Source organism: Thermomyces lanuginosus (genome assembly GCF_041956635.1).
Source record: "Thermomyces lanuginosus strain ATCC 200065 unplaced genomic scaffold VTN49scaffold_40, whole genome shotgun sequence".
NCBI lineage: Eukaryota > Fungi > Ascomycota > Eurotiomycetes > Eurotiales > Trichocomaceae > Thermomyces > Thermomyces lanuginosus.
In genome coordinates this window covers 391,979-416,056 of record NW_027192374.1, presented here as the reverse complement: position 1 = coordinate 416,056, position 24,078 = coordinate 391,979, and the positions used below count along the sequence as shown (strand labels likewise).

Here is a 24,078-nt window from a genome sequence, read left to right as displayed (position 1 = left end):
CGGGTGAACCTCGCTAATATCCTAGCAGATCATTCGAGTCGCTCATTCGATTTCAGTCTTTCAATTGAGCTTGCTTCGTCCCTCCACCATGTCCTCGCCAGACTCCACGCTCCGCAAAAGGGGCGCCGCGAAGAGTAACGATGCCGAGCCCACAGCATCGCCTGCCCCGTCCGCTCCGAGCGGCAAGTCGGGCACCGCGCCCCCCTCGGAATGGGACTACTATGTTGGTCTGGCGATCATGACGGTGCTGGCATTTGTGACGCGGTTCTGGCGCATCAACCATCCGAATGAGGTGGTGTTTGATGAGGTGCATTTCGGAAAGGTCGGTAATAACCCTACTTTGGGGAGAGAGAATTGGGGGAGGCTGATGGTCAGGAGTAGTTTGCTTCGTACTACCTCCGCCGCACGTACTTTTTCGATGTGCATCCGCCGTTCGGAAAGCTGTTGTTTGCGCTGGTTGGCTGGTTCGTGGGCTATGATGGAAGTTTTACTTTTGATAACATTGGAGATTCGTACATCGACCATCAGGTCCCCTACATTGCGTACCGGGCGCTGCCGGCCACGCTCGGCGCGCTGACTGTGCCCATTGTGTTCCTCATTATGTGGGAATCGGGTTACTCGCTACCAGCCTGCGTGCTGGCTTCGGGATTGATGGTGTTTGACAACGCGCATGTCGGCGAGGACCGGCTGATCCTGTTGGATGCGTGCCTCGTGTTCAGCATGGCCGCCAGTGTATTGTGCTACGTGCGGTTCTACAAACTGCGCTACCGGGAGTTCTCACGCAAGTGGTGGAAGTGGCTGCTGCTGACGGGCATCAGCCTCAGCTGCGTCATCTCCACCAAGTACGTCGGCATCTTCACGTTCCTGACCATTGGCTGCGCAGTAGTGGTGGATCTGTGGAATCTGTTGGACGTGCGCCGACCGCGCGGGCCGCTGACGCTGTTGCAGTTTGGGTATCATTTCGCGGCGCGGGCGCTCTGCTTGATTATTGTTCCGTTCTTTATCTTTCTGTTCTGGTTCCAGGTGCATTTTAGTGTGCTGACCAAGTCCGGTCCTGGCGATGACTTTATGACGCCTGAGTTCCAGGCCACGCTCGAGGAGAACCCATTGACCGCTGCGGCGTTGGACATTCACTACTACGATACGATTACCATCCAGCACAAGGATACTAAGGTGTATCTGCATAGCCATCCGGAGCGCTATCCGCTGCGGTACGATGATGGACGTATCTCTAGCCAGGGTCAGCAGGTGACTGGGTATCCGTACAATGATACCAACAACTACTGGCAGATTCTGCCTCAGGTACCATTCCCGGAGGATGACCGGGAGGGTCACCCGGTGAAACATGGAGACATTGTTCAGCTGCGCCATCTCGGCACGGATACAATCCTGCTGACGCACGACGTGGCATCGCCGCTGTACCCGACGAACGAGGAATTTACAACGGTGTCGCACGAGCTGGCGAACGGCAAGCGGCACAACGATACGCTGTTTGAGATCCGGATTGAGAAGGGCAAGCCCGGCCAGACGACGTTCCGGAGCAAGGCCAGCTTCTTCAAGTTGATCCATGTGCCCACTCGGGTGGCCATGTGGACACACAAGACGCCGCTGCCGGACTGGGCTTTCAAACAGGCCGAGGTTAACGGCAACAAGCACCTGGACAAGACTAGCAACCTATGGTATGTGGACGACATCCCGTCGCTGCCGGAGGACAGCCCGCGGCGGCAGAAGAAGGAGCGCAAAGTGGCGCACTTGCCATTCCTGCGCAAGTGGGCGGAGCTGCAGCGGGCCATGTTCTTCCATAACAGCGCCCTTACGGGCGAGCACCCGTACATGAGCGAGCCGTTCCAGTGGCCATTCTTGCTGCGCGGCGTCAGCTTCTGGACCAAGAGCGAGACGCGTGAGCAGATCTACTTTTTGGGCAACCCGGTTGGCTGGTGGCTGTCCAGCAGTCTACTGGCGGTGTTTGTTGGCATCATTGGTGCGGACCAGCTGGCATTGCGACGGGGAATTGATGCTGTGGAAGAGAGTAAGTCAACCTTTACTCTGGCTTGGACTTTTACTGACAACGGGCGTTAGTCTGGGGACCCGGTGCACGCAGCCGGTTGTACAACAGCACGGGATTTCTATTTATCTGCTGGGCAGCGCACTACTTTCCATTCTGGCTGATGGGCCGGCAGCGGTTCCTGCACCATTACCTGCCGGCGCACCTAGCATCGACGCTAGTCGCGGCAGCGGTGATCGAACTGCTCTGCAACGTTGACCCGGTGCAACCTCCAGTCACAACTACAACAGACGACCCGACGGGCAAGAACAAAAAGAAACGTCCCGACCGTTTCATCACGGCCAAGGAACGTCTCGGCCGTAAGTCCCTGACGGCGATGTGGGTGGCGACTGGGGTGATCCTCACAGCAGTCGTGTACGGTTTCGTCCACTACGCACCTCTGACGTACGGCAGTCCGTTGGACGTGGCCGGAGTCAAGGCGCGCAAGTGGTTGAACTACGACTTGCATTTTGCAAAATAATGACTCGTAGATTTTTTATTTTTTCCCAAATCTTGTCTACTGATTATCCTCGGAATTACTAATCAAGCCGTTGTTCTTGATAATCATCCGATAATCATATCCGAAGCTGCAACCACCACCATCAAACGAATATAGTATTTAAGTAGGACACAAGTAGACCACCCCCCTTAAACCCGTACAAAAAAACATTAATTGAAAAAGAGAAAACGATCACAATGCATCCGCGCGCCGTCCTCCGCACAGTTCTCGCCAAATCCCAATCCGAAGGGGTTGGTGCCACAGTCCGCCGCACCATCGGCACCCCCCGTCTTCGGAACCTGTCCCCCTTTCTTATGATGGACCATTTCACCATCCGCCCCGGCGCTGGGTTTCCCGATCATCCACACCGCGGCCAAGAAACCGTTACTTACCTCCTTTCCGGCGCAGGCGTCGACCATGAAGATTTCGCCGGTCACCGCGGCACAATCAAACCAGGCGACCTGCAGTTTATGACTGCAGGAAAAGGGGTGATGCATGCGGAGATGCCACATATCCCCGAAGGGTTACAAGAAGGAGACGTCGCCGAAACAACAGGGTTACAGTTGTGGCTAGATCTTCCGAGGGAGTTGAAGAAGGTTGAGCCACGATATCGGGATCTCCGTGGGGATGTTATCCCCGAGGTGCAGCAGGATGAGGGGAAGGTGACCGTGAAGGTGATCTCGGGCGAGTCCCAGGGTGTACGCTTTCCCGAGGATCCGAGTAAAGAGGTGTTTACCTTGACGCCCCTGTGGTTCCTGGATGTGACGATTCGTCCCGGTGGGACCCTCCGGCAGCCCGTGCCTGTGGGTTGGACGGTGGTGGCGTATATCCTGGAGGGGAACGTTTCTTTCACCCAGAGCAACGTTGAGGGCGATGATCATAGTGATGACGGTGTTGAGACGTATCATACCGTCGTGTTCAAGACGGAAGGGGACCATATCTATGCGACGTCAAAGAATGGGACGGCGAGGTTTGTCCTTCTCGCGGGTCAGCCGCTTGATCAGCCGGTTGTGCAGTATGGTCCGTTTGTGTGCTCGACCGAGGAGGAGATTTACCAGGCATTGTTTGATTTCCAGACTGCGAGTAATGGGTTTGAGAGGGCGAGGGGATGGAGGAGTGAGATTGGTAAAAGGATGGCCTACTAATTCCTTACGCGAGGAAAGCAATTTGTATATACTAATCGATTCTATTTCATATGTATTCATATGTACATATGCAGACAACGCAAGGAAGCAAACAAGCAAGCTCCAATTCCAACGCTGGAAACAGACCCATAATGTAATGACAGATCAATTTCGTCATGAAAAACCAAAGGGGTTCGATGGTGCTAAACATATATCAGCCTGCATTCTTGTTCGTACGGAAAAAGAAAAAACTTACTCGCTTGCGCCAGGTTGGCACGTAGCCCAGTCGGTTGCGGCGTCAACTTCTTCGGCTCCTGCTTCACGCCGAACCGTACCGGCGGCGGCGGGCCCGTCTTCTGCGGTTGCAGCGGCGCGGTGGCCGGCGGAGGACTCAGGGAACTGGGACTGGTCGTCCCGTTGATACCTGTGGGCTGCGGCTGCAGTGGTGGGGGTAGGCGGCTGTTGATGCCCGTCGCCATCGGCTGCTGCGGCGGCGCAGCAGAAAATCCACCAAATCCCGTCGGCTGGGGGGCCAGCGACGGCATAAACTGCTGTTGAGGCGGCTGCATTTGCAGCTGCGGCTGTCCAAATCCAGTCGGCTGCGGTTGCAAACCCGTGGGCTGAGGCATAAAGCCCGTCGGTTGCGGCTGCAAACCTGTCGGCTGCGGTTGCAGGAACTGTGCCTGCGTCTGCTGGAATCGCTGCGCGTTCAGCTCGCTCAAGCTCTGTCCCGGCGGCGCCACCGGCGGCGCGTTCATCGGCATTCCTGTCAGCTGCGGCTGCAGCGGTGGTGGCGCAAACTGGCTCGGCTGCGAGTCTTGCGGCGCCGACAGCGGTCGTTGCGGTGGCGGAGGAAGAAGTGTGTTCTGGGTGAAGTTCTGCGGAGGGGCCGGTCGCTGGCGTGCCGTCTGCTGCGGGTTCAACGGTCCCAGCTGTGCAAAGAAACTCGGGTTCGCTCCTGTCGGCTGCGGTTGCTGGACAGGGGCCGGTGCAGGCGCCGCTGTCGTGGTAGCTGTCGTAGTCGTTGCCGCAGTGCTTGCTTGCGCAGGCGCCGACGTAGCAGGCGTCGGCGTCAACGGCGGCTGCAGAAGCGACAGATCAGCCATCGCGCCTGTCAGCGTCTTGGCCGGCTCGTTCGTGGTTGTCGTCGATGCCGGCGCCGAAGCTGACGCCGAGGTTGCTTCCGGGGCGGTCGTCGCTGGTCTCTTCACCTCCCACGCGTCGTCATCAAATACCTTGGGCACGGGCTTGTCCGTCGCCGGCGGCTTGTCCGGTTTCTCGTCCTTCTTCTCCGGCTGCTTGTCCTTGGACTCAAATGCCTTTGGATCAACCACGTCACTGGTCTGCACCGACGGCGTTGGCCGACTCCGGCCAGTATTGTTCCGCAGAACACCACCAGGTCCTGAGAACAGCCCGCCAGCCGACTCGCTGTTGCCAACGACCTCCTCGCCGCCAAAGCTGACGTTTCGCCCGCGCGCTTTGTTCCCTGTCCGGCCGAACATGTTGTCCAAATGCCTCATTACTCGAAGAATATCCCCCTCCTTCAACCCCAGCGTCCGCAGAGTATCGGGGGTAATATCCGGTAGCACAGACTCGTCCATGGAATCCTTGATGAAGTTCTGCGCATACCGCTCGCACTGGTGCGGACCGACGCCCGCCTTGAGGAAGAAATCGAACCAATCGTACTCGGGCTCCTTCTTCTGCGCTCCAACCTTTGCCTCGCGACCCTTGTCCTTCTCCCGCTCTCGCTCCTTCTCCTTGGCCTGCATGCTCCGACGCCGAATGTCCGACAGCGGCTTGTCCTCGTCTAACGACACCCCGGTGAGCCGCTCCACGTACTCGAGATCCTCCACGGACATCTTGGACGTCGGCACGGCAATCTTGACGCCATTCATCTTGTGCAAATGAATCTTGCCATCGTGCAGGCCAAGGAACTCCGCCTCCACCGTGAACGTGCCTGTTCGATCTGTCCAGTTCCTCGTCTTGGCCGGATTCGGTTCTGCCAATTGTCAGTAAAAGCGTCCCATCGTCGGAAACGGACTGAGGATCCATACTTGATCTATGCTTGTCTGACTTCTCGCGCTTATGGTGCTGGTGCTGCGCATGGTTACTCCTAGTCTACATGTTGGGCGAATCAGACGTACCTGTGGGCTTTCCACTAGATCCGTGCGAGACTTCCTCGCTGCCTCTTTAGCCAGCCGCTCCTCCTCCAGGCGGTTCTGCTCCACATGCGACCGACCGGCGTTGGCACCCTTCATCGACTCGGGTTGGTCAATAATGCCCGTGATCTCGACATAACTACTGGGCACCACGCCCTCACGGCCGTTCTTCAGCCGTCGCACCATCCACCAATCCTCCGATTTGCTGCTATCCAGGATAATCACCTCGTCACCGACTGTCACGGTAACCTCGTCGTCGCTCTGAGCCACAAAATCGTACAGGATCTGGCCCCTCTTCTGCACCTTGCCGCCGCGTCCGGCCGCAATGACTTCCCGCAACCCTTCGGCCTTGTATGCACCCGCAATCTCGCCCAGCGCCGAGACGATTTCGTGCGCTGTGTCCTTTGCGCCGGCATGGAAATCGATACTCTTGCTAGGCTTTACCAGTTCCAGAAATACGTGCTTGCCTTCGATCGAGTAATGCGCCAACTTGTCTGCCGTCCACTCCTGGTATCCGCTGTCACCCGAGCCATCGGGCCAGATGAATATTGTGCCCGTCGCGACATTGATACCCAGTGTTGTCGGCATCTTCTTGCGCTTTCCCAGGACCGAAATCATTTCGCTAATGTTGTAAATCCGATAACCAGACGGCGACGCCGGGGAATGATCACCCCGATAGCCGGCACGGTTGTACGGCGGCGACTCATGAATTCCCCCCTCAGATTCTCTCGTGCGCTGCAGCTGCGGCGGCTCCGGACGGGCTATGCGGGGTGGGGACGGCTTTGGTGGCGGCTCCGGCCGCACCTCGGGTGAGTCGTCCGGCTGCGACGGCGGGCGACGCGGTAGAGCCGGCTTGGGACCTTCGTCCTCTTCTTCGGTGGTAGGCGGCGGTGGCACCGGACGCGCGGTACCATGCGACGAAACCGATCCATGCTGTTTATGAAGGATACCGGCTATTGCGGCTGCAGTCGGGCTCTGTACTGCCGCGGATGAGGAGAGTTCTGATGGCTGCTGCTCCTCCGGTTCAGTCTGCATAGGGCGTTCAGGGAGCACTGGTGGCGTAGGCTCCGGCGGGGTTGGTGCCGCGGGGGACTGGGTCTGTTCTGGCTCTGCTGCTGCTGTCGTTGTCGTTGGCGGTGCCGTCGTGGCGGCCGTTGTTGTCGGCGCTGTTGTCGCCGGAGTCGTCGTGGATTCCGGCGTCTTCCCTAATAGCTCAATATAGTTTGAAGGCGCAAACCCAAAGTCCCCGTTGACGCCGACCAAGGTCCAGTCGGGATCGGATGTATCATAGACGACCATCTCGGCATCTTCGGAGAAGGAGACTTCCTCGTCAGTTTGTCGTGTGTAGTCGTAGAGGGCTTTTGCCGTATTGATTGGTTGAGCCTGCGGGTTCAGGGAAGTTTAGCGACCATCCCGTCCTCCAGTACGGGCTCAAAAGAAGAGGGGGGAGTACTCACCTCCTGAATGTAGTTGTTCGGGACCAACCCGACGGGCTCCTCTTCCTCGGCGCTGTCGGCCTTCTTCTTTGCCTTCCACCAGTCATCTTCGGTGCTCTTCTCGAGAATATACAGCAGATCGCCCTCCCGGATCTCGAGCTCGCCGTCGGCCTGCGGCTGATAGTCGTAGACCGCGGTATAGACGCCGACGAAACCCATGGTGAGCCGACCCTCGAACGGAGGGCAGTTGCCAGCAGTCAGCGACGAGTCGGATGATCAAGGAATCAAATCAAAGAGAAGGAAAGAAGAAAAAGAAACAGATTGATAGGGGGCCGAAACAGGGGAGCTGAGAGTTGGGCGGGAGTCCGAGCGAGTTCGGGATGCGGAGGTCTTGGCGGACTGGATTTGTCCGTCTTTGGAGATCAGGAAGTACTAAATAGTAGTATATCAACAATTCTTTCTTTCGTCTGAAAGGAATGTGATGCGACGAGAGATGCCGGAGGGACTGGGAGAGGGGAAAAGTAAATCAATGGGCAAAGGTAATTACGGGCGGGCGCGCCCAATACACTACCACAACCCGAGCTCCCAATTCGTAATGGATCAATCTGGAGCTGAAGATTAGAAATGCGATCATTCATAGATTATGCGTATACTCGGAGTTCAAACAAGCAAATTGCGTCCCAGAATACCGGTGTGTACTCCGTTGAGGATGCTGCATATTTGAATGCACGACTCCTAAATATACAGAAAATATCACAAAAATAACTGTCTTATCCTACAAAGCTACAACATAACTCATAACCCAGAATAACCCATAGTATCACGCTCACAGCTCATCCTTGAACACTGGCTCCTCTTCGTCCTCGTTACCTTGCGTGTGCTCAGCGGATTCCGTAGTCTCGGCCTCATCCGCATCGACAATTGCCCGGAATCCCCGCTCCCCATTGGTCTCGACCACCCCAAGCTTCCAATCCTTGCCGTTGGTGAACTCGTCCAATTGCTTCTTGAACTCCTCGACCTCGCGAGCGTCGAGCCCGAGCCGGTCCAGTTCCGCCTGCGAGAGCCGCGACACCTCGCCACCCTCGCGTTTCGCGACAATCTCGACAAAGTCGTCGCCCGTGCGCGCCACACGACCCTTCTCAATCTGACGGCCATCCGCGCCGACAAATCGCATGGCGCCGACCTCGACATCGCCAACAAAAATGGGCCGGGCGGCCTCCGCGTCCACCAGGGGCGGTGAATCGAGGGGGGTTTCCATTAATGGATCACCCTGTCCATTGTTCGGGGTGCTGCCATCCGGGTGCACCTCACGGCATTCAATCTCACGCACGTGCTCCGGCGGTGGCTGCTGAAACGCCACGTCGTTGCATAGACGCGGCGTGTAGATAATCATCAAGTACGAGCAAATGGACAGCTCCTTGATCCAGCCAATCCGGTCCGTGGACTGCGGGTTGCAGTGGAATTGTACCTCGATCTTCCGCTCCTGGCCCGTCAGATCGCAAGTAGTTCCTCCGCCAAGTCGCTGTACCAGATATCGCGTCTCGCCCTTGGTCTGCAACTCAGTCGCGGGAGCATTCTTGACCGCCGACTCCTTATCGCCGTCGTGGTCGCCATCACGCCGTGACGGGAACTTGCCCAGGATGAACGACATTGACCGATGGTCCTCCACCGGCGGGTAGCTCGGTACTCCAGGACCGGGCGGAAGCGCATGGAACTGCTTCACCTGCCGGTTGTAGCAGAACGAGTACGACCACCACCCAGACACGTAGTACATGCAGGTGCCCTCCATCTCCTGCAGCAGTTGTAACCCGCGGTCTGTCGCGCGCGCGATCTCGTTTTCGTCCTCCGTCCAGCGGGTGGTCGTGGTGTTGGCGTTACGGTCCGCATCCTCATCGTCGACTCGGGGAATCTTGCAGAGATAGCGTTGGCCATCGAGAATCATGTCTTCGTAGATATACTCCTCCTTGCCATCCGTACTTCCTTCTTTCTCCGCGCCTAGAGGCTTCTGCTGTGCCGTCCCGGACTGAGCCAGATCCCGGCTCCCTTTTCCTTCCTTTAATCGCTCCTGCTGGGCTTGTATATGCGCATCCGCGTCCGACGCAAGGATATACTCTTCCGGGAAAACCACGTCAAACTGTCATCATCATTTCGAATCAGCCAACCATTCTCGGAAAGCAATCACCAAGAATCCGGAAGCACGCACCTGCGGATAAGCCAGCACATCATCATTAATACTAAACGGCCGTTTCGCCGCCTGCGCCAACAGCAGCTCGCTGGGCGGCGCAGCCAGCAGCGCGAGCAACAGCGGCGGAATCCGCATTAGGTATCGAACGATCTTCCTCTCAGATCGATATCAGGAATCGGTCCCGTATTGTGTTCTTTCTTCGTCTCCCCCGTACGAGGATATACAAGATGCGGCGAATAGGCACGGAGATCTTCGCTCAGCCCATGGCGTGCATATCCCGGAAGCTGAAGCAGAGACTCGCAGGGGCGATATAGCCGCTTGACCAAAGCTGATTGATCTCGCGGACGTGCGCTTATGCCCTCATGAGACTTCGCGATCTTGCTGGAGCTGTCATGAACTGGCCACGATGGAATAACCTGGGCATAACACCATGTCCAGTTGACCAATCAGGTGATGTCTGCTCCTGTGTATAATTTCTAATAACTCATCTCCCGAACCTACGAGGACATGAATCAAAAGCCATCGAAACTTCGGTCCTGTCAAGGACTCGAATGAGATTCTCGCCAGAATGAGAGAGTTCGATTAACCATCGACCTAAGTAACAGTCTCGATTTCAAACCGCACAACCGCAGCCTGGGCCTGATAAAAATCATGGGCAACACTGAAACAGCAGGATAAATGTACAGAAAAATCACAATTAGTAGAAAGACAAACCAGGAACGAGATTCCATCCTGACAACTAGATCCTTTTTTTCGTTCCCCCATTGCAGCAGCATAAAAAAAAACCACAGCTCAAGATCCGTACAACCAGGAAATGTCCGCAAGATCGAGATTCTCAAACACGACACCCATCCGTTCAAAGGCAGTAGTACCCATAAATATGTTATCGACTCAACCTATCATGATTTAGTCCAGAGAAATAATGGTAGAAATAATAAAAGTTCTTTATGCAGCCGCCTCGGCCGCTCCGGCTTCTGCTTCCTTGGTCTCCTTCTGGTCATCGGCGGGCGCAGCATCCGGCATGGGCTCCTCACGCGTGGTCTCCTTGGCTTCGGCCTCTGTCTTGTTCTCCGCCGGCGTCTTCTCCTTTTCCTTCTCTTTTTCCTCCGCGTCCGCCTTCTCTTCTTCACCTTCGCCGCCCTCCTTGTGGACTCCATTGGCCTGCGGCGTCGCCTCCTTCGCTTCCGCCGCCGCTACGTCCGAGTCCAGGAGGTTCTTCCACTTGGCGAGGATGTCCATCGCCCGGCGACGAATGTTGAACTCCTCGTCACGCGGAATCGTGTTCAACCGGATGATCGCCTTGAGAACCTTGCTAATCTTGGTCGACCGGATGATCGACACCTCCAGATTCTCATAGCCCTCCAACCGGGCGATGAATCGCGCCATTGCCTCCATCTCCTCTTCCTTGGGCGCCGAATCGCGCGAAATGAAACCTTTTTGCAGCTTGTGCCGGATGAAAAGAACTGAAAACCGTCAGAGATGACCTTCTCAGTATGGCAGTAGGAGCACTTACTCTCCTTCTCTCTCCGGGCCCTGGCTTCCTCCGGATCGACCGGCTTAGGAGTCTCCTCCGAGGATTCCCGAGCGGCCTCCTTCTTGCCACCCTTCTTCTTAGCGCTCGCCTTGGACTTCTCCGACGCCGGAGGCTCCTTGGGCGTGGTCAACTTGAGCTTCTGCGTCGTCTTCGGTGTCTTTGGCGGCTGGGATGGTCAGTCACAGTCTTCATAAATCGAACGATAAATGTATGGATTACCTTCTCTTCCTCAGCATCACTCTCCGCCTCCTTCTTGCGCTTCTTGGACTTGGACTTCTTGTCCTCCTCCTCCGCATCGGCCATCTCTACGTCGGTATCGGCTGTGCTCTTGCGCTTCTTCTTCTTCTCCGCCGCTCTGGCCTCCTTCTCCGCCTTTTGCGCAGCCTTGCGCGCCGCCTCTGCTTCGCGCTCTTCAGCCTCCTGCTGCACGGCACGCTGGTGCTCAGCCAAAAGGTTCTTGAAGTACTGCAGGTCGTGGTTCTCCGCCGCGATCTTGTACGCGGCGATCAGCTGCTTCTGCTTGCCCTTCTCCGGAATATTCTTGCACTGCTCGGGATCCAGGGGAGTCAGGTCGGTGTTGGGCATCCACGCACTGCCGCAAATTAGCACCATCCTACGTAGTTTTTCATTCACCATAGAATAGAAAAATACTCACAATTCGTTGGTCTCCAAGAACATGACAGGAAAGGTCCGATCGTACACCCGCTTCCCACCATCTGCGTAAGGCTCCTTGTATGTGCCATCAGCCTGTTTGGTGGTGACGGGACGCGTGTTAAGCAAACTCTGAGGAAGCATCTCCTCATCGCAGATGATGGCAGGCCACGGCGGGAAACTCTTCAAGCGCGCCAGATAGTATTCGCCTGGCTTGGCGTCCAGATGCAAGTTGCGGTGCTTGCGACTTTGTTTTCTCGACCCGCCGGCGGTCGACTTGCGCTTCGACTTCGATTTCGAAGCGGGCGTTCCGTTGGCCGCGCCAGCCCCCGGGGCGGCCGCTGACTCATCGCCACCATCGGGCGCCTGCTCTTCCTCGCCGTCTCCTGTCTTCTCAGCACCCTCAGCGGGTGTCGACTCGGCGCGCTCTGCTGGAGTACTCTCTGCATTGACGAGCGTCGGATCAGCTAAGGGATCCATCGCACGGGATCGCGCCGCGTCGGACATACCTTCTGGCTTTGTCTCACCGTCGCCGGCCTTGTCGGCGTCGTTGGCCGCGGCGGGCTGCTCGGTCGAGGGTTCTTCGGGCTTCGGGTCCGCGCGGGAATCGCCCGTGTCGGGGGCGACCGCTGGGGATGTTTGCGACTCTTCGGCCATGATGGTCAGATCGACTCCCTAGAACCAGCAGAGAAGCCCAGAGGATGGAAGAGAGTCAATTCGCGCTGGTTAGGAGTAGGAGGGTAGCAGTGTTGGGCTGGTCTCTGCGAGTTCGGGTTTTGGTGGAGAAAAAAAAGAGGCGCGACACAGGAGAGCGGAGTTTGCAGTGGCGGGTGCTTGGACGCGTCGACGTTCCAGCGAGAATGACGCCAACAACAGCAGAGCAGTCTTGATCAGAGAATAAATTTAATCAATAAATTCAAGACAGCAAAAAATGTTAAAGAGGCCTGCTCTGATTGATGGAGGTGCGATAAAGGCGTAGATTCACAACCTCACAGTAGAGGCAGCACCACCAACGTCTGATGGCAATGCGCTACAGGACAGAATTCACAAGATTATTCCCGAGAGGACCTGGAGAAGATGATGATCAGAACCTGAATGTCTCAAGGAAAAAAAAAAAAATTAAATTGATCGGCGCTAGGACATCTGATGGCTAACCTTCACACCAACCACCGCTGGGCGACGATGCCGAAAAAACACGCAGAGGCCACCCACCTGCGACTCACAGCGTCTCAAGCGCGATGCAGACTCGAACGGTGATGAAAAATCCAGCGCGCAGCGGCGGACGGTGGTGATGAGGAGCGATTTGGAGCTGATTGAGAATCGCGAGATGCTCGATGACCACCCGTGAGAAGTGGGAATGCAGGCAGGAAATCAGATGAGAGTGCGTTGATGGAACAGACGGGACGCGAGAAGCTCTGTTGGGGTAGGGGGAAGATGCGGAATGGGGTTGACAGAGCCAAGGCCAGCGATGAAAAAGGAAAAAAAAAAGGGTGGAAAAACGACGATACGAGAATACGTGGTGAAGAGACCAACCAAGGCGGAGAGGATGCAGTGACGAGTGCAACAGGCGGTACGGCGTCCAGCACTGTTCGAGTCACAGTTCCCAGCCTCCATGATAGCGCCGGATCTCCCGACAGGCCGGATATTTACGGTGATACGAGGAATTGGGAATCCTGGGATCCTCCCAGCCTCTGAACTGGAGAGATTGACTGGTTGACATGTATTACATCGTCGTAGACTGGTATAGGCCTACCATATATACAAGTAAAGATCATCACAATAGCAGCAGGGTGGGAGGATGTTCAAGAGATCAATACCGCACGGTCGACGGAGTCGGCGTCACTTGAGTCATCGCCCGGCTTCGGTACCTCGACCATCGGCCGCACGGGTTTATGCAGACGCAGGGCCCAGAGGAAATAATCCTCCAGCGGTAGTAGGTTCAGCAAGATCCGGTTCGCATGCCAGCCGACGGCGCAAACGAGACCGCCCGCGACGGCATCGAGGACAAAATGGTTCGCCGTCGCGATGATGGCCGCCAAAATTATCAACGGGTAAGCAACTCCCACAACCACACACGCTGCACGGCGCCACGAGGGGAGGGAGATGCGAAGATGCAGGCGTGGCACAACAAGAGTTTTAGACTTGCGGTGCTCCCGCGGCAGCGGAATTGTCAAGATGGTAAGACCAATCATGAGCGAATAGCCAAAATGGAGCGAAGGCATCGCAGCTGGATGCTCGTCAGCAGGAAGCGATTAAGGAAGGAAATAGTGAACGCACCGTATTGATTGCAGAAACGATTCTGCGTCCAGATGCTGCTGGCGCCGTTGGCGCCGTGGACAGTGTCCACGAACCCGTAGCTTCGCGCCAAATCGCCGACAGGGCCTTCAACGTCTGGGTCGCTGAGTAGACGCGGAGGCATGCAGGGCCACAGAGTAAAGACAATAAACGCAAGCAGATTGCAGACTGCCAGGGTTCGTCGGCGCGCGGCGTAAAGCGGCGGCCCGGCGGGCGAGCCATGCTTCCGGACCGACAAGAGGTCCCATGAATTGCGAGTTGTCGTGTAGTAGTAAAGCCAGACCAGGAACGCAATGGTTCCAGGAATATGAATGAATGAGTAGGTCCAGTTAGTCAACTGCATCAAGCGCGGGCGCTGCAAGAAAAATTCCTGGACGTCTCGCTCGATAAATATCCCCAGCGCTTGCTCGAGCCGGATCAACTGCAGCGCATGCTCGCGGGCGACATCAACGGTGTCGCCTTGGAGCGTCAGCGCAGTAAACGCGCGTCCAAGTTGGTAGGTCTGCACACATGGTCAGCAATAATTTCGATGCAACAGGGTGATGGGATGACTACCCAGTACACCAAAGCCCAGTACCAGCATTCCACCAAGAATGGAAAACGCCGGAGGACGCGGCTCAGAAGGCGATTTTGAAAGACGGCGGTATTCGGCGATCGCACTTCGTACGTCCATCGGCCAATGCCCACTATTCGTGTCCGCCAACGTTGCTTTTCATCTTGGACCAACAACGACGGGGACGTAGAGCGGCGGTTCACCGACGGTTGTTTGAGCGGAGGGCTCGCTCGGCCAGACTCGAGAACGTTGGCATCATCGGTGCTGTGTAGTAACGCTTCCTCTTCCAAAAGGGTATCGGACGACACTCGTCGTGAGAAATAGCCTGGTCGCTGGGTCTCCCGGTTGATCCAGGTGCCTCCAAAAAGGAGCACAATGACCACGAGCGGCTCCAAAAACGCTCCTACGCCCATTGCAGGCTCTCCAAGAGATCAATCCGACTGAGCCGATGCGTGACGTCCGCGCCCTTGGTCTTTCAAACCTGCAAAATGTATTTATCAAGGGTTGACGGACCGCAACGGACTACGGTTTTTTTTTTTTGGTACGTTGATCAACCAGTACCTTAACCCAGGACAGGGGAAGGAAAGCTCTGCTATGTATGTCCACACACACTCCAGCTCGGACATGGGATAACCTGCGTACCGCCAGGCGGCGATAATGCAGGCATAGCTGGAGCCCGGCGACAGTTTGTCTAAGCACCTTTCCCGACTGGGAGAGAATTTCGTATCAAGTCATGTATCCATGGCGTCATGGGACAAATGCAGGCTTGGGCTGGAAGCCAGCAACATCCGAAACCGAGGTTTGTTGGTAGAGAACTCAGGTCTTGGTCCGAAAGACCCTTGGCTACTCTTTGCCCTAAAGTTTGTCCGCTCCAATAAATGCCGACGTCTAACCCCAATTATGGTAAAAAAGCACACGACGTCCAAGCCAAGCATCATTGATTCGCTTGTCTGCGACGGAACTTGGACGATCCGGCAGTCGATTGGCGTATCGGGCGGCCACATCATGTGGGTTCGATCTGGCCCGCAATGGAATCGCTGGGAATCCGAAGCCGCATGCAAGGAGTGTCAAGTGACGCAGACAAGGCGGTCATGCTGGCGGGGCTTATCCTTCTATAAGATGTCAGCGACTACGGGATACCCCGTGCAAGCTGGACAGCAGCAGCCTGAGCTGAACTCAGCTGAATTTCGTCCTTCGAGGCTTTGGACAACCTCCTGTGGTATGTTTGGGCTCTACTTACCGTATCCCTCGGCTCGATTCTCCGTCGGCCAGTCTGTGATGTGCACCGCAGACATGGTTGGCTCGGATGCCGCCGGATAAACTTGTTGCGAGTGGAGTTTTGGAGTGCCAAATGGAATGACGGCTTTTACGACCGGACCAAATCAGCTCCGATTCCGATGTCGATCAAAACTTTGGAGGTTGTCACGTGACATTAACTTAATGCCTGAGGCATCGATATGGGCCATCGTGATAAGTCATACCCACCTAACCCAGGTAGGTAAGTTAGTTGACTAACCACGTGGGATCGACGTCATTTGGTTTGCTCCAACTTCATCTTGGGAATCGTGGTTGCCTCGGCCCTATCCAAGCTGTGCAACTGAAGCAGTCCTGCGCGTTGCAATATTATACTTAGGAACATCATGCTCAGAGGTTATTGCTAGAAATGACCTCTGTCATGGAACTGTCAAAATCCGTCTGTTTGGTCCGCCGTGAGATGTTCCACGGCCTTGACGTCAGGAGCGCGTCAACAGACCAGAACAAGCTGTCAGTAAATAAAAGCAAGCGCAAGAAGTCCAAATTCAGTTATTCAGTATTTATTCATATATATTTGTTTACTGTTGTCGCCAATTTCAGAATCATGCTGTCTTCTGCCCGTCAAGCCGTCCAATCGAGGCCTCTACGTCCATGCCCTCGTACATTCAGACAGCGTAGTGGACATGCGCCGTTCTCGACCTCTTCAAGCGCTCTATCGCAGCGAGGAATAACTCTGCTACAAGACAAAGAGAATGGCTTTGGCTTTGCGCGGTCAAATCCTCGTCCACCTAAGCCGCGGAGCAAAGGCGTGACAGAGATTCGAGGACCATACTACACGGTAGGATCTGTGGTGAAAGTGAAAAAGGCGGATTGATTCTGACCGGCTTGGTAAGGTGATGGGAAAGCGATATTTGCAAGATGTCCTCGAAACGTAAGAAGCGATGGAAGAGAGATCCAAATCACCACTGACGCTGGGATCAGCATGGGCACGCATATTGACGGTCTGAAATTTGCTGGAGGTAAACCTTACCGGATGGCTATGTCGCATGTAGTACATGGAGCTGATGGTCAAGCCAGGCTCCTTCTCCCTGTTTGAAGAAAAGCCTCTGCGAGAGCTCATTGAGCTTGCACATTCGCACGACGTCTACGTGTCGACGGTGACGAACGCACATCATACCTAATCCCTCAGATTTCTGACTTCACCAGGGCGGCTGGGCCGAACATCTCTTAACGCATGCCGATGTCGAATCGGTATTCGACAAGTACCTCCGCAAGTGCAAGGATCTGGGGTTAGCTCCAACGCTTCTGCGTCGAGCCATAACCGCAAGACAATGCTAACGAGCTTAGCTTCGATGTCATCGAGATCTCCTCCGGCTTCCTCTCCATTCCTGGCGACGACTGGCTGCGTCTTGTCGACAAAGTCCACTCGTACAAGCTCAAAGCGAAACCAGAACTAGGCATCCAATTTGGTGCCGGCGGTGACACCGCGGCCGGCGAGCTCGAAGCCATCGGTACATCCGATCCGGGCAAGCTGATCAACATGGGCCGCAAATTTTTAGATGCCGGCGTGGAGCGGCTGATGATCGAGTCTGAGGGCATCACCGAGAACGTGCGCTCGTGGCGCACGGACGTGGTGAGCACGATCATGAAGGAGCTGCCACAGGAACGTGTCATGTTCGAGGCGGCCGACCCAAAGGTGTATAATTGGTATATCCGCGAGTTTGGGGTCGATGTCAATCTGTTTGTCGACCATTCCCAGATTGTTCAGTTGAGCTGTCTCAGGCATGGTATCTGGGGAATGGCGGACACGTTTGGTAAGGTGGTTTCGTATCGACCGCAGTGATGGCCAGGACGAGTGCATTGAAGGCACAGAAGTGTATTGGGCTATATATTTTAGGTCATTCCCGGAAGTCATCAGCATCTCCAAAACAAGAATAATTACCAAATGCCGTATATACATTTATTTTTTTCATCAGCAGCTCTATCAAATCCATGAACATTTTCCTCCTGGGACCCTGCAAATCTATGTTCTTCGCTCATGCCATTCCATGGCGATCAGGGTAAGAAAGCTGAAATCGCAAAGCTCTGCTCGCTTGAATGTATGACGGGGCGTGCTCAATGATGCTTGATGTCAGCCTTAGCCCCTCCAAAATTCCGAAAAGCCTCTTCACGCGCTGTGGTTTTGTCTTTCTTGATTGTCAGGCAATTGATACCCAGAAAAGTCGTGATCCGGTTGATGACCAGAAGAGCCCAATGCATGTAGGCGACAAAAGCGAAAGCCAAGTATCCACGCAAATACCAGAGCTCGAGAGTGGGATTAATCTGGGGCAACCCAATCCGCGGAAGATTCGCGAGAACCGCGCCGCCGATGAGCGGGGCTAACATCACCGTCCAGTACGGAAACGGCTGCCGTAGAAGATGGGCGAGGATGATCTTCGTTGTCATGCGACCAAAGACGAACGACATCGTCACACAAAAGAGCACCAGATGGTTGTCTGTTAACAGCGATGAGTATGGAGAAAAGACCCAAGATGTGACCCCCGCCGTAAAGACCAGAATGGGCATCCACTCCATGAATACGGGGAGCAACGGCAGGTTCTGCCGTCTCCGCGCTGCTATGACATTTAGGACGCAAGACGGGAGGTGCGCCACCATAAATGAGCCAAAGACAACCAGAACCCATAGGTCGATCACGTTGCGATCACCTAAGATGCTGCGGAAGCCGATCACGTCCGCCACAGGATACCGCCAGATGTGCGGGCCGTAGTATCCAGAAGCAATCATCACAGCAATGGCAATCAGCAGGCCTTCAGTGGGACCGTTGAAGTACCCTAGATAGAGCGTATGCGTGTGATAGGTCTCCCAGGTAGAAAAGAACATGGGCAGGCAGGGGATAAGCGCAGTGAACGCTCCGAGGCGCGTTGCCCCAAGGCCCATGGCTGCTGTCTCGAGAAGGCTCGCCAGAGTACAGTTCAGTGAGTCGATTCCATGGCTACAATGATTAGTCGTCGCCATTCGGTTGGTCATATGGGGCCACTCGCGCTGCCTTACTCAAAAAGTTCTCCAAGCCCGCTGGACGTTCCTGTCCGCCGGGCCTGTTTCCCGTCGACGTTGTCAAATGTCGAGTACCTACAGTCACACCGTCAGCCCGTGGGCCGCCTTCATGCCAGAATGTACGTACATCCACACCCCAAACGCGAAACTATAGTAAAGCCAAGTCGGTCCCTGGGCCGAGATTAGCAAAATTTCCCTGTCTCAGCTCCAGGAAAACATACCGGCCCAACGAGATCTGGCATGACAATCACCACCAAGGCCACATTTACCACCACAAAGGCGAACCCTAGCAGGGTCACCATGTTCGGGGCGAGCCATAATGGCAGCAATTCTACAAAGGCGTTCCACTATACGACGTCATAACCATAAGCACAAGATCAGCCGTTGGCCATGGAACCGGCAACGACTTACATAGTGCTTAAGAACATATCGAGATATGAATGACTTGTCCACGGCCGAATATTTGTACGATTTGAGTGGGAGGAGCGCCTCGTCCGAGAGCGAATCCTGTGTTGCTAATGGATGATGAGCTACCAGACCGCCTCGAAACGCCGATCTAACTATACCTTTGACCATGTTGAACAGTCTGGACATGGTATTTGAAGCGAGCCAGAGCCGATCTCAGCGTGGAATGCCGTGAATGCCTTCTTCTGACCGCCTAGAGCATGCCGTGGGGTTTCAATAGTGCACGTCGGAGGTCACCAGGAGGTCAAGAAGTGTCCTGGTCTGTCAATTCACACTGGCGCAGAGATTCTAATGACAGCCTGACCAGAACAATATGCCTGTCACACACTACCTCGTCCTGAGGACGCGTTCTGCTGCAGAATTGCTCCGCACGCACGGGGCCCTGGTGTTTACAAGAGGCGGGCAGATCACGTGAATTTCCTGGTCGCGGTCAACGCCGAACCCCAGCGGCGGCGATGATCCAGCACCAGTCGCTCAGGGCGATCCTTCATCGTAATCTATAAGAAAGACGGAACCTCAATCCAGCCCGGGAATCTTCAGCTGCCATTAGGGACTGGCTCCGACTCGGATATCTTCCCTCCCGGCCCGATCGCTACGAGTCCTTGATTCGTTCCGTCGCCAAAAATTTCCCACCGCCCGAGTTTCTCTCTCGAATCCTGCGCAGGCCGGCGGTCGGCAATTAGTGGTGCTCGTTCAGCGCGCGCTGAGATAGAGCGAGGTTGGTCATGACGCTGGATGGCCCGGAGGAGTTGCGCGCATAGCGCCCGTCGCGGTTGAAGTCGTCCTTCAGTATGCCCAGCGTGGTGGAAACGCCAGGCGTCGGGCCGACGTGGCCTGGCCTGGGTTTCTCCGTCGCGCATCAGAAGCTAGAGCTGGAGGTGGATTTCCGGAGCAAGAGTCTTAAGGGAAAGACTGAGATCACGATCCACCCACACTACAAGGATCTGAAGGTGATCAAGCTCAACTTCCGCCAGGGCGAGCTGAAGCGGCTGAACGTCTGCGGGAAAGCGGCTACAACTAAATACTCGGACCCATGTGCTTCCCTAAATTTGTACGGTGTTCAATATTACCAGCGCTTGGCTGATAAACTGGAACCCTTTCTGCAACCGCAGAGGGAGCCGGAGCTTTACATCACTATTCCCAAGAGCGTCCGGATCGAAGAACTTGATCCGTTCTCGATCGAGGCACAGAATCAGGTGGCTCTGCGGTCGATTGGCAATTCCGATGATCCCGACATCGCGACCACGCGGACTGAAACGTCCCAACCGCGCTTCACAGCGTTGACGGTGTATATCGAATTCACGGTGGACAATATTCGCGAGGGGCTCCAGTTTGTTGGCGTCGACAGTGGCGATCGGCGGTATCCCCATGTGTACACGACAAACGCGACCGGGCTCGGTGCGGGGTCCTCCTTGTTCCCTTGTGTCGACGACCCGCTCTCCCGATGCACATGGGAGATCTCTATCCGATGCCCTTGCTCGCTGAGTGACGTGTTTGGTGCGCGAAGTACAGATGGCGCACTCTCATCGGCTGAGGGAACAGCCAAAAGCGCTATGAATGGCGTTCGTCCTTCCGGGCTGTCCGCCGACGACGATACGCTGGACATGTCGGTTGTATGCTCCGGGGACATGACGGATGAGATCGTGGACCCGAGAGATCCGTCAAAGAAGACCGTGTCGTTCGCCTGCGCTGCAAACCTGTCCGCGCAGCAGATCGGGTTCGCCGTGGGGCCCTTTGAATACGTTAATCTGTCCGAATTCCGCGAGAGCGATCAGGACGATCAGCTCGGCCAAAACGCAGTTCCGGTCCACGCGTTTTGTCTTCCAGGACGAGCGGAGGATGTGCGCAATACCTGCTTTCCCATGGCCCGGGCCGTCGACTACTTTTCCATGACCTACGGCTCGTACCCGTTTTCGAGCTGCAAGTTCTGCTTTGTCGATGATGCCCCTCAAGATACCACCGTAACCGCGTCCCTGTCCATTTGCAGCAACCACGTTCTTTTTCCGACCGACATCATCGACCCTCTGTACGAGTCGACCAGGACACTGGTCCATACCGTTGCAAGCCAGTGGATCGGCATGAACCTCATACCGAAGGAGCCTGCCGACACCTGGGTCATTGTCGGCATGGCCTACTACATCACGGACACATTCATGCGGAAGCTTTGCGGCAACAACGAGTATCGATTCCGGATGAAGCAGATGTCGGATCGCGTCTGCGACATGGATTACGAGCGGCCGTCTATCTACGACATGGGCAACTATCTCAAGCTAGACCCGTCGGAGCTGGAATTTATCGAACTCAAGGCACCGCTCGTTCTCTTCATCCTTGAGCGACGGCTAGCCAAGGCGAGCGGAAAGCCGACGATGAGTCGAATCATTTCTCGTTTGTTGCTAAACGCTCGGATGGGCGACTTGGCCAATGGCGCGGTCACCACGTCGTACTTTATCCGGACGTGCGAGAAGATTGGGCACGCTAAACTTGATGTTTTCTTCAACCAATGGGTGTACGGAGCAGGATGTCCACGATTCACAGCCACCCAGAGGTTCAACAAGAAGAAACTGGTCGTCGAAATCATGATCAAACAGGTCCAGGGAGAAAATCAGCCACCGAGAAATCTCGAAAAGCAGAACTTTATGCGAGACGTCAAGGAAGAGATTCGAAGCGTGTATGCCGGGGCGGTTCAGCCGGTCTTCACGGGGTCGATGACAATCCGAATCCATGAGGCTGACGGTACGCCCTACGAGCACATTGTTGAAATCAAGGAAGGGGTTACGAAACTGGATATCCCTTACAACACCAAGTACAAACGCCTAAAGCGGAGCAAACGACAAAGAGAACGTGCAGTCGCGGCAAGCGGTGGGGATTCAAATCAGGAGTTGGAAAACGATGTGTTACTGTACTGTTTGGGCGACGTTCTTCAGAGCGACGAAGAGATGCGTGAATGGAGATTAGCCGACTGGAGCAAGGAAGAGGAGGAGCGCATGGGACAGGAATCGTACGAATGGATCCGGATGGATGCCGATTTCGAGTGGATCTGCAAACTGTCGCTGGCAATGCCTGGCTACATGTATTTGTCGCAACTCCAGCAAGATCGGGATGTTGTCGCACAGTTGGAGGTATGCTTCCACCTACAGAGGTATGACGTTCTGGAGCTAATCTTGGCAACAGTCCATGCAGTACATGGCGGTCCAGCGCCCGCATCCGCTTGTGTCGACGATTCTGGTCCGCACGCTGATGGATCGGCGATATTTCCACGGCATCCGTGTAATGGCTGCGCAGGCATTGGTCAAGCACGCCAAGGAGGAAATCAACTGGCTTGGCTTGTTCCATCTGGAGAAAGCGTTTCAAGAATTATTCTGCTTGCCGGGTTCGCATGTCACGCGGGCGAACGACTTCTCCGACAGGGCCTCGTATATCCTGCAGAAAGTTATTCCCGATGCCGTGTCTCAGATTCGAGACAACAGCGGGAAGACGCCAATGAGGGCGAAGCAGTTCATCTATGAGAAGCTTAAGTTCAATGACAACTCTGAGAATGAGGTAAGTAGGCATGTTTTCTCCGTCTGACAAGGTCTAACCGTCATAGTATTCGGACAACTTCTACATTGCTTCGTTGATGACCTCCATGTGCAATGCGCTCGAGGGTCGTGTGGAGTCATCGTCGCAACCCGACGACATTGACTTCGACGTCCAGCGAGAAATGGAGCGACAGGCCGAAGAAAAGCTTGAAAGGGATGCCATCGCCGAGATCGACAGATACCGGCGTATGGACGAGTGGTCCACCTCGTACCAGAACATCTACACCCGGACTGCGATCCGCTGCCAGCTCCGCCTGCATCGGGCCAAGCTGATCGACGTTGACGCGATGCATTTTCTGCAGTATACGCGGCCGGGCACATACGACAAGCTGCGGCTGGAGGCCTTTGAATGTCTGGTTGAGTTAGATTTGTTCCGCAACCCGAATCTCCTGCGGTGGTTCATCTACAATATGTCGGCTGACCCGTCGCCATGGATGCGGAGTCAGCTCCATCGCTTGTTCGGGCGAGCGCTGGCGCCCGTAGCCTTTGGCACCGACCAAGCACCCGAGCAACCTGTCCAGACCGACGGCCTTATCATCGAGCAGGAGTCCACGACTGACGTGCGCCGCGCAGATCTGGCTCGGAAACAAACCGTCCCGGGCGCACTGGCGGCTCTCAAGGAGGAGCTCAAGGATAATGAAACCCTGCAAGAATGTCTATGGGCTGCCGCCAACTCATCCTACCTTGGCCCACTCGAGGTCCTCGAGTTTGTCGACCTGTGCCGGATCCTTTACGACTCGAAGTCCTCACTGCTTGTGCAGCTCAAGTATCCGCGATACTGGAAAGCGGAACACCTGGGCAATGTAAGCTCCTCTCTTCCAATTCCCTCATTTCAAGTGCTGGCCCCGCTGACAAGCAACTCCTCAGGGAAAAATGCGCTTCTACCGCTCCAGCCGCCTCCGTACATCTCTCCACCCTACCAAGGACGCCACCGCTGCTGCTGCGGGCAGCAAGCGCAAACGCGACGAGCAGGCCATGCCGCCGCCGGCACCGCGGATCACCTTCAAATCCTCTAAGCTGTCCGGTAGCACAGCCTCGCCATCGCCTCACTCTAACACTATTACCAAACTACAGATTCCCAAGCACATCACACTGCCGCCACCCTCAGCTCCAACAGCGACGCCGACGACCACCACACCGGGGACACCGGGCACGCCGGGCGGGGGATTGAAGTTGAAGCTGAAGTTTGGGAATCAGAACAAGTAATCTCCTTCTTTCCTTCCCCTTTCTGTTTCTTTCATCATCCG

General features: G+C 55.5%; 11 protein-coding genes across 11 annotated transcripts; 4 read left to right on the top strand and 7 right to left on the bottom strand.

Annotated features, from left to right (window-relative positions):
• Positions 1-88: 88 nt before the first annotated feature.
• Positions 89-2,525, top strand: VTN49DRAFT_6112 (uncharacterized protein; the record flags this gene model as incomplete). The annotated part of the gene is made up of 3 exons (XM_069414245.1): positions 89-322; positions 382-2,029; positions 2,080-2,525. 3 exons carry the CDS (start codon positions 89-91, stop codon positions 2,523-2,525), a joined length of 2,328 nt encoding a protein of 775 aa, XP_069265510.1.
• A 215-nt stretch (positions 2,526-2,740) lies between these two features.
• VTN49DRAFT_6111 (uncharacterized protein) lies at positions 2,741-3,688 on the top strand (the record flags this gene model as incomplete). The annotated part of the gene is made up of 1 exon (XM_069414244.1): positions 2,741-3,688. The coding sequence occupies one exon, from the start codon at positions 2,741-2,743 to the stop codon at positions 3,686-3,688; it is 948 nt and encodes a 315-aa protein (XP_069265509.1).
• A 153-nt stretch (positions 3,689-3,841) lies between these two features.
• On the bottom strand, positions 3,842-7,481 carry VTN49DRAFT_6110 (uncharacterized protein; the record flags this gene model as incomplete). The annotated part of the gene is made up of 5 exons (XM_069414243.1): positions 3,842-3,870; positions 3,924-5,666; positions 5,722-5,764; positions 5,812-7,209; positions 7,284-7,481. The coding sequence occupies 5 exons, from the start codon at positions 7,479-7,481 to the stop codon at positions 3,842-3,844; spliced, it is 3,411 nt and encodes a 1,136-aa protein (XP_069265508.1).
• A 607-nt stretch (positions 7,482-8,088) lies between these two features.
• VTN49DRAFT_6109 (uncharacterized protein) lies at positions 8,089-9,582 on the bottom strand (the record flags this gene model as incomplete). Its single annotated transcript, XM_069414241.1, has 2 exons — positions 8,089-9,396; positions 9,466-9,582. 2 exons carry the CDS (start codon positions 9,580-9,582, stop codon positions 8,089-8,091), a joined length of 1,425 nt encoding a protein of 474 aa, XP_069265507.1.
• Positions 9,583-10,041: 459 nt separating this feature from the next.
• VTN49DRAFT_6108 (uncharacterized protein) lies at positions 10,042-10,323 on the bottom strand (the record flags this gene model as incomplete). Its single annotated transcript, XM_069414240.1, has 2 exons — positions 10,042-10,186; positions 10,253-10,323. The coding sequence occupies 2 exons, from the start codon at positions 10,321-10,323 to the stop codon at positions 10,042-10,044; spliced, it is 216 nt and encodes a 71-aa protein (XP_069265506.1).
• Positions 10,324-10,392: 69 nt separating this feature from the next.
• VTN49DRAFT_6107 (uncharacterized protein) lies at positions 10,393-12,289 on the bottom strand (the record flags this gene model as incomplete). Its single annotated transcript, XM_069414239.1, has 5 exons — positions 10,393-10,910; positions 10,961-11,147; positions 11,201-11,573; positions 11,637-12,075; positions 12,142-12,289. The coding sequence occupies 5 exons, from the start codon at positions 12,287-12,289 to the stop codon at positions 10,393-10,395; spliced, it is 1,665 nt and encodes a 554-aa protein (XP_069265505.1).
• Positions 12,290-12,676: 387 nt separating this feature from the next.
• VTN49DRAFT_6106 (uncharacterized protein) lies at positions 12,677-13,407 on the bottom strand (the record flags this gene model as incomplete). The annotated part of the gene is made up of 3 exons (XM_069414238.1): positions 12,677-12,700; positions 12,788-12,941; positions 13,283-13,407. 3 exons carry the CDS (start codon positions 13,405-13,407, stop codon positions 12,677-12,679), a joined length of 303 nt encoding a protein of 100 aa, XP_069265504.1.
• Positions 13,408-13,434: 27 nt separating this feature from the next.
• VTN49DRAFT_6105 (uncharacterized protein) lies at positions 13,435-14,893 on the bottom strand (the record flags this gene model as incomplete). The annotated part of the gene is made up of 3 exons (XM_069414237.1): positions 13,435-13,859; positions 13,910-14,429; positions 14,483-14,893. 3 exons carry the CDS (start codon positions 14,891-14,893, stop codon positions 13,435-13,437), a joined length of 1,356 nt encoding a protein of 451 aa, XP_069265503.1.
• A 1,445-nt stretch (positions 14,894-16,338) lies between these two features.
• On the top strand, positions 16,339-17,577 carry VTN49DRAFT_6104 (uncharacterized protein; the record flags this gene model as incomplete). Its single annotated transcript, XM_069414236.1, has 6 exons — positions 16,339-16,572; positions 16,628-16,665; positions 16,716-16,753; positions 16,812-16,891; positions 16,941-17,023; positions 17,082-17,577. 6 exons carry the CDS (start codon positions 16,339-16,341, stop codon positions 17,575-17,577), a joined length of 969 nt encoding a protein of 322 aa, XP_069265502.1.
• A 272-nt stretch (positions 17,578-17,849) lies between these two features.
• Positions 17,850-19,382, bottom strand: VTN49DRAFT_6103 (uncharacterized protein; the record flags this gene model as incomplete). Its single annotated transcript, XM_069414235.1, has 6 exons — positions 17,850-18,726; positions 18,786-18,863; positions 18,916-18,959; positions 19,010-19,135; positions 19,200-19,303; positions 19,355-19,382. The coding sequence occupies 6 exons, from the start codon at positions 19,380-19,382 to the stop codon at positions 17,850-17,852; spliced, it is 1,257 nt and encodes a 418-aa protein (XP_069265501.1).
• A 662-nt stretch (positions 19,383-20,044) lies between these two features.
• Positions 20,045-24,037, top strand: VTN49DRAFT_6102 (uncharacterized protein; the record flags this gene model as incomplete). The annotated part of the gene is made up of 4 exons (XM_069414234.1): positions 20,045-22,372; positions 22,425-22,793; positions 22,840-23,634; positions 23,699-24,037. 4 exons carry the CDS (start codon positions 20,045-20,047, stop codon positions 24,035-24,037), a joined length of 3,831 nt encoding a protein of 1,276 aa, XP_069265500.1.
• Positions 24,038-24,078: the final 41 nt, after the last annotated feature.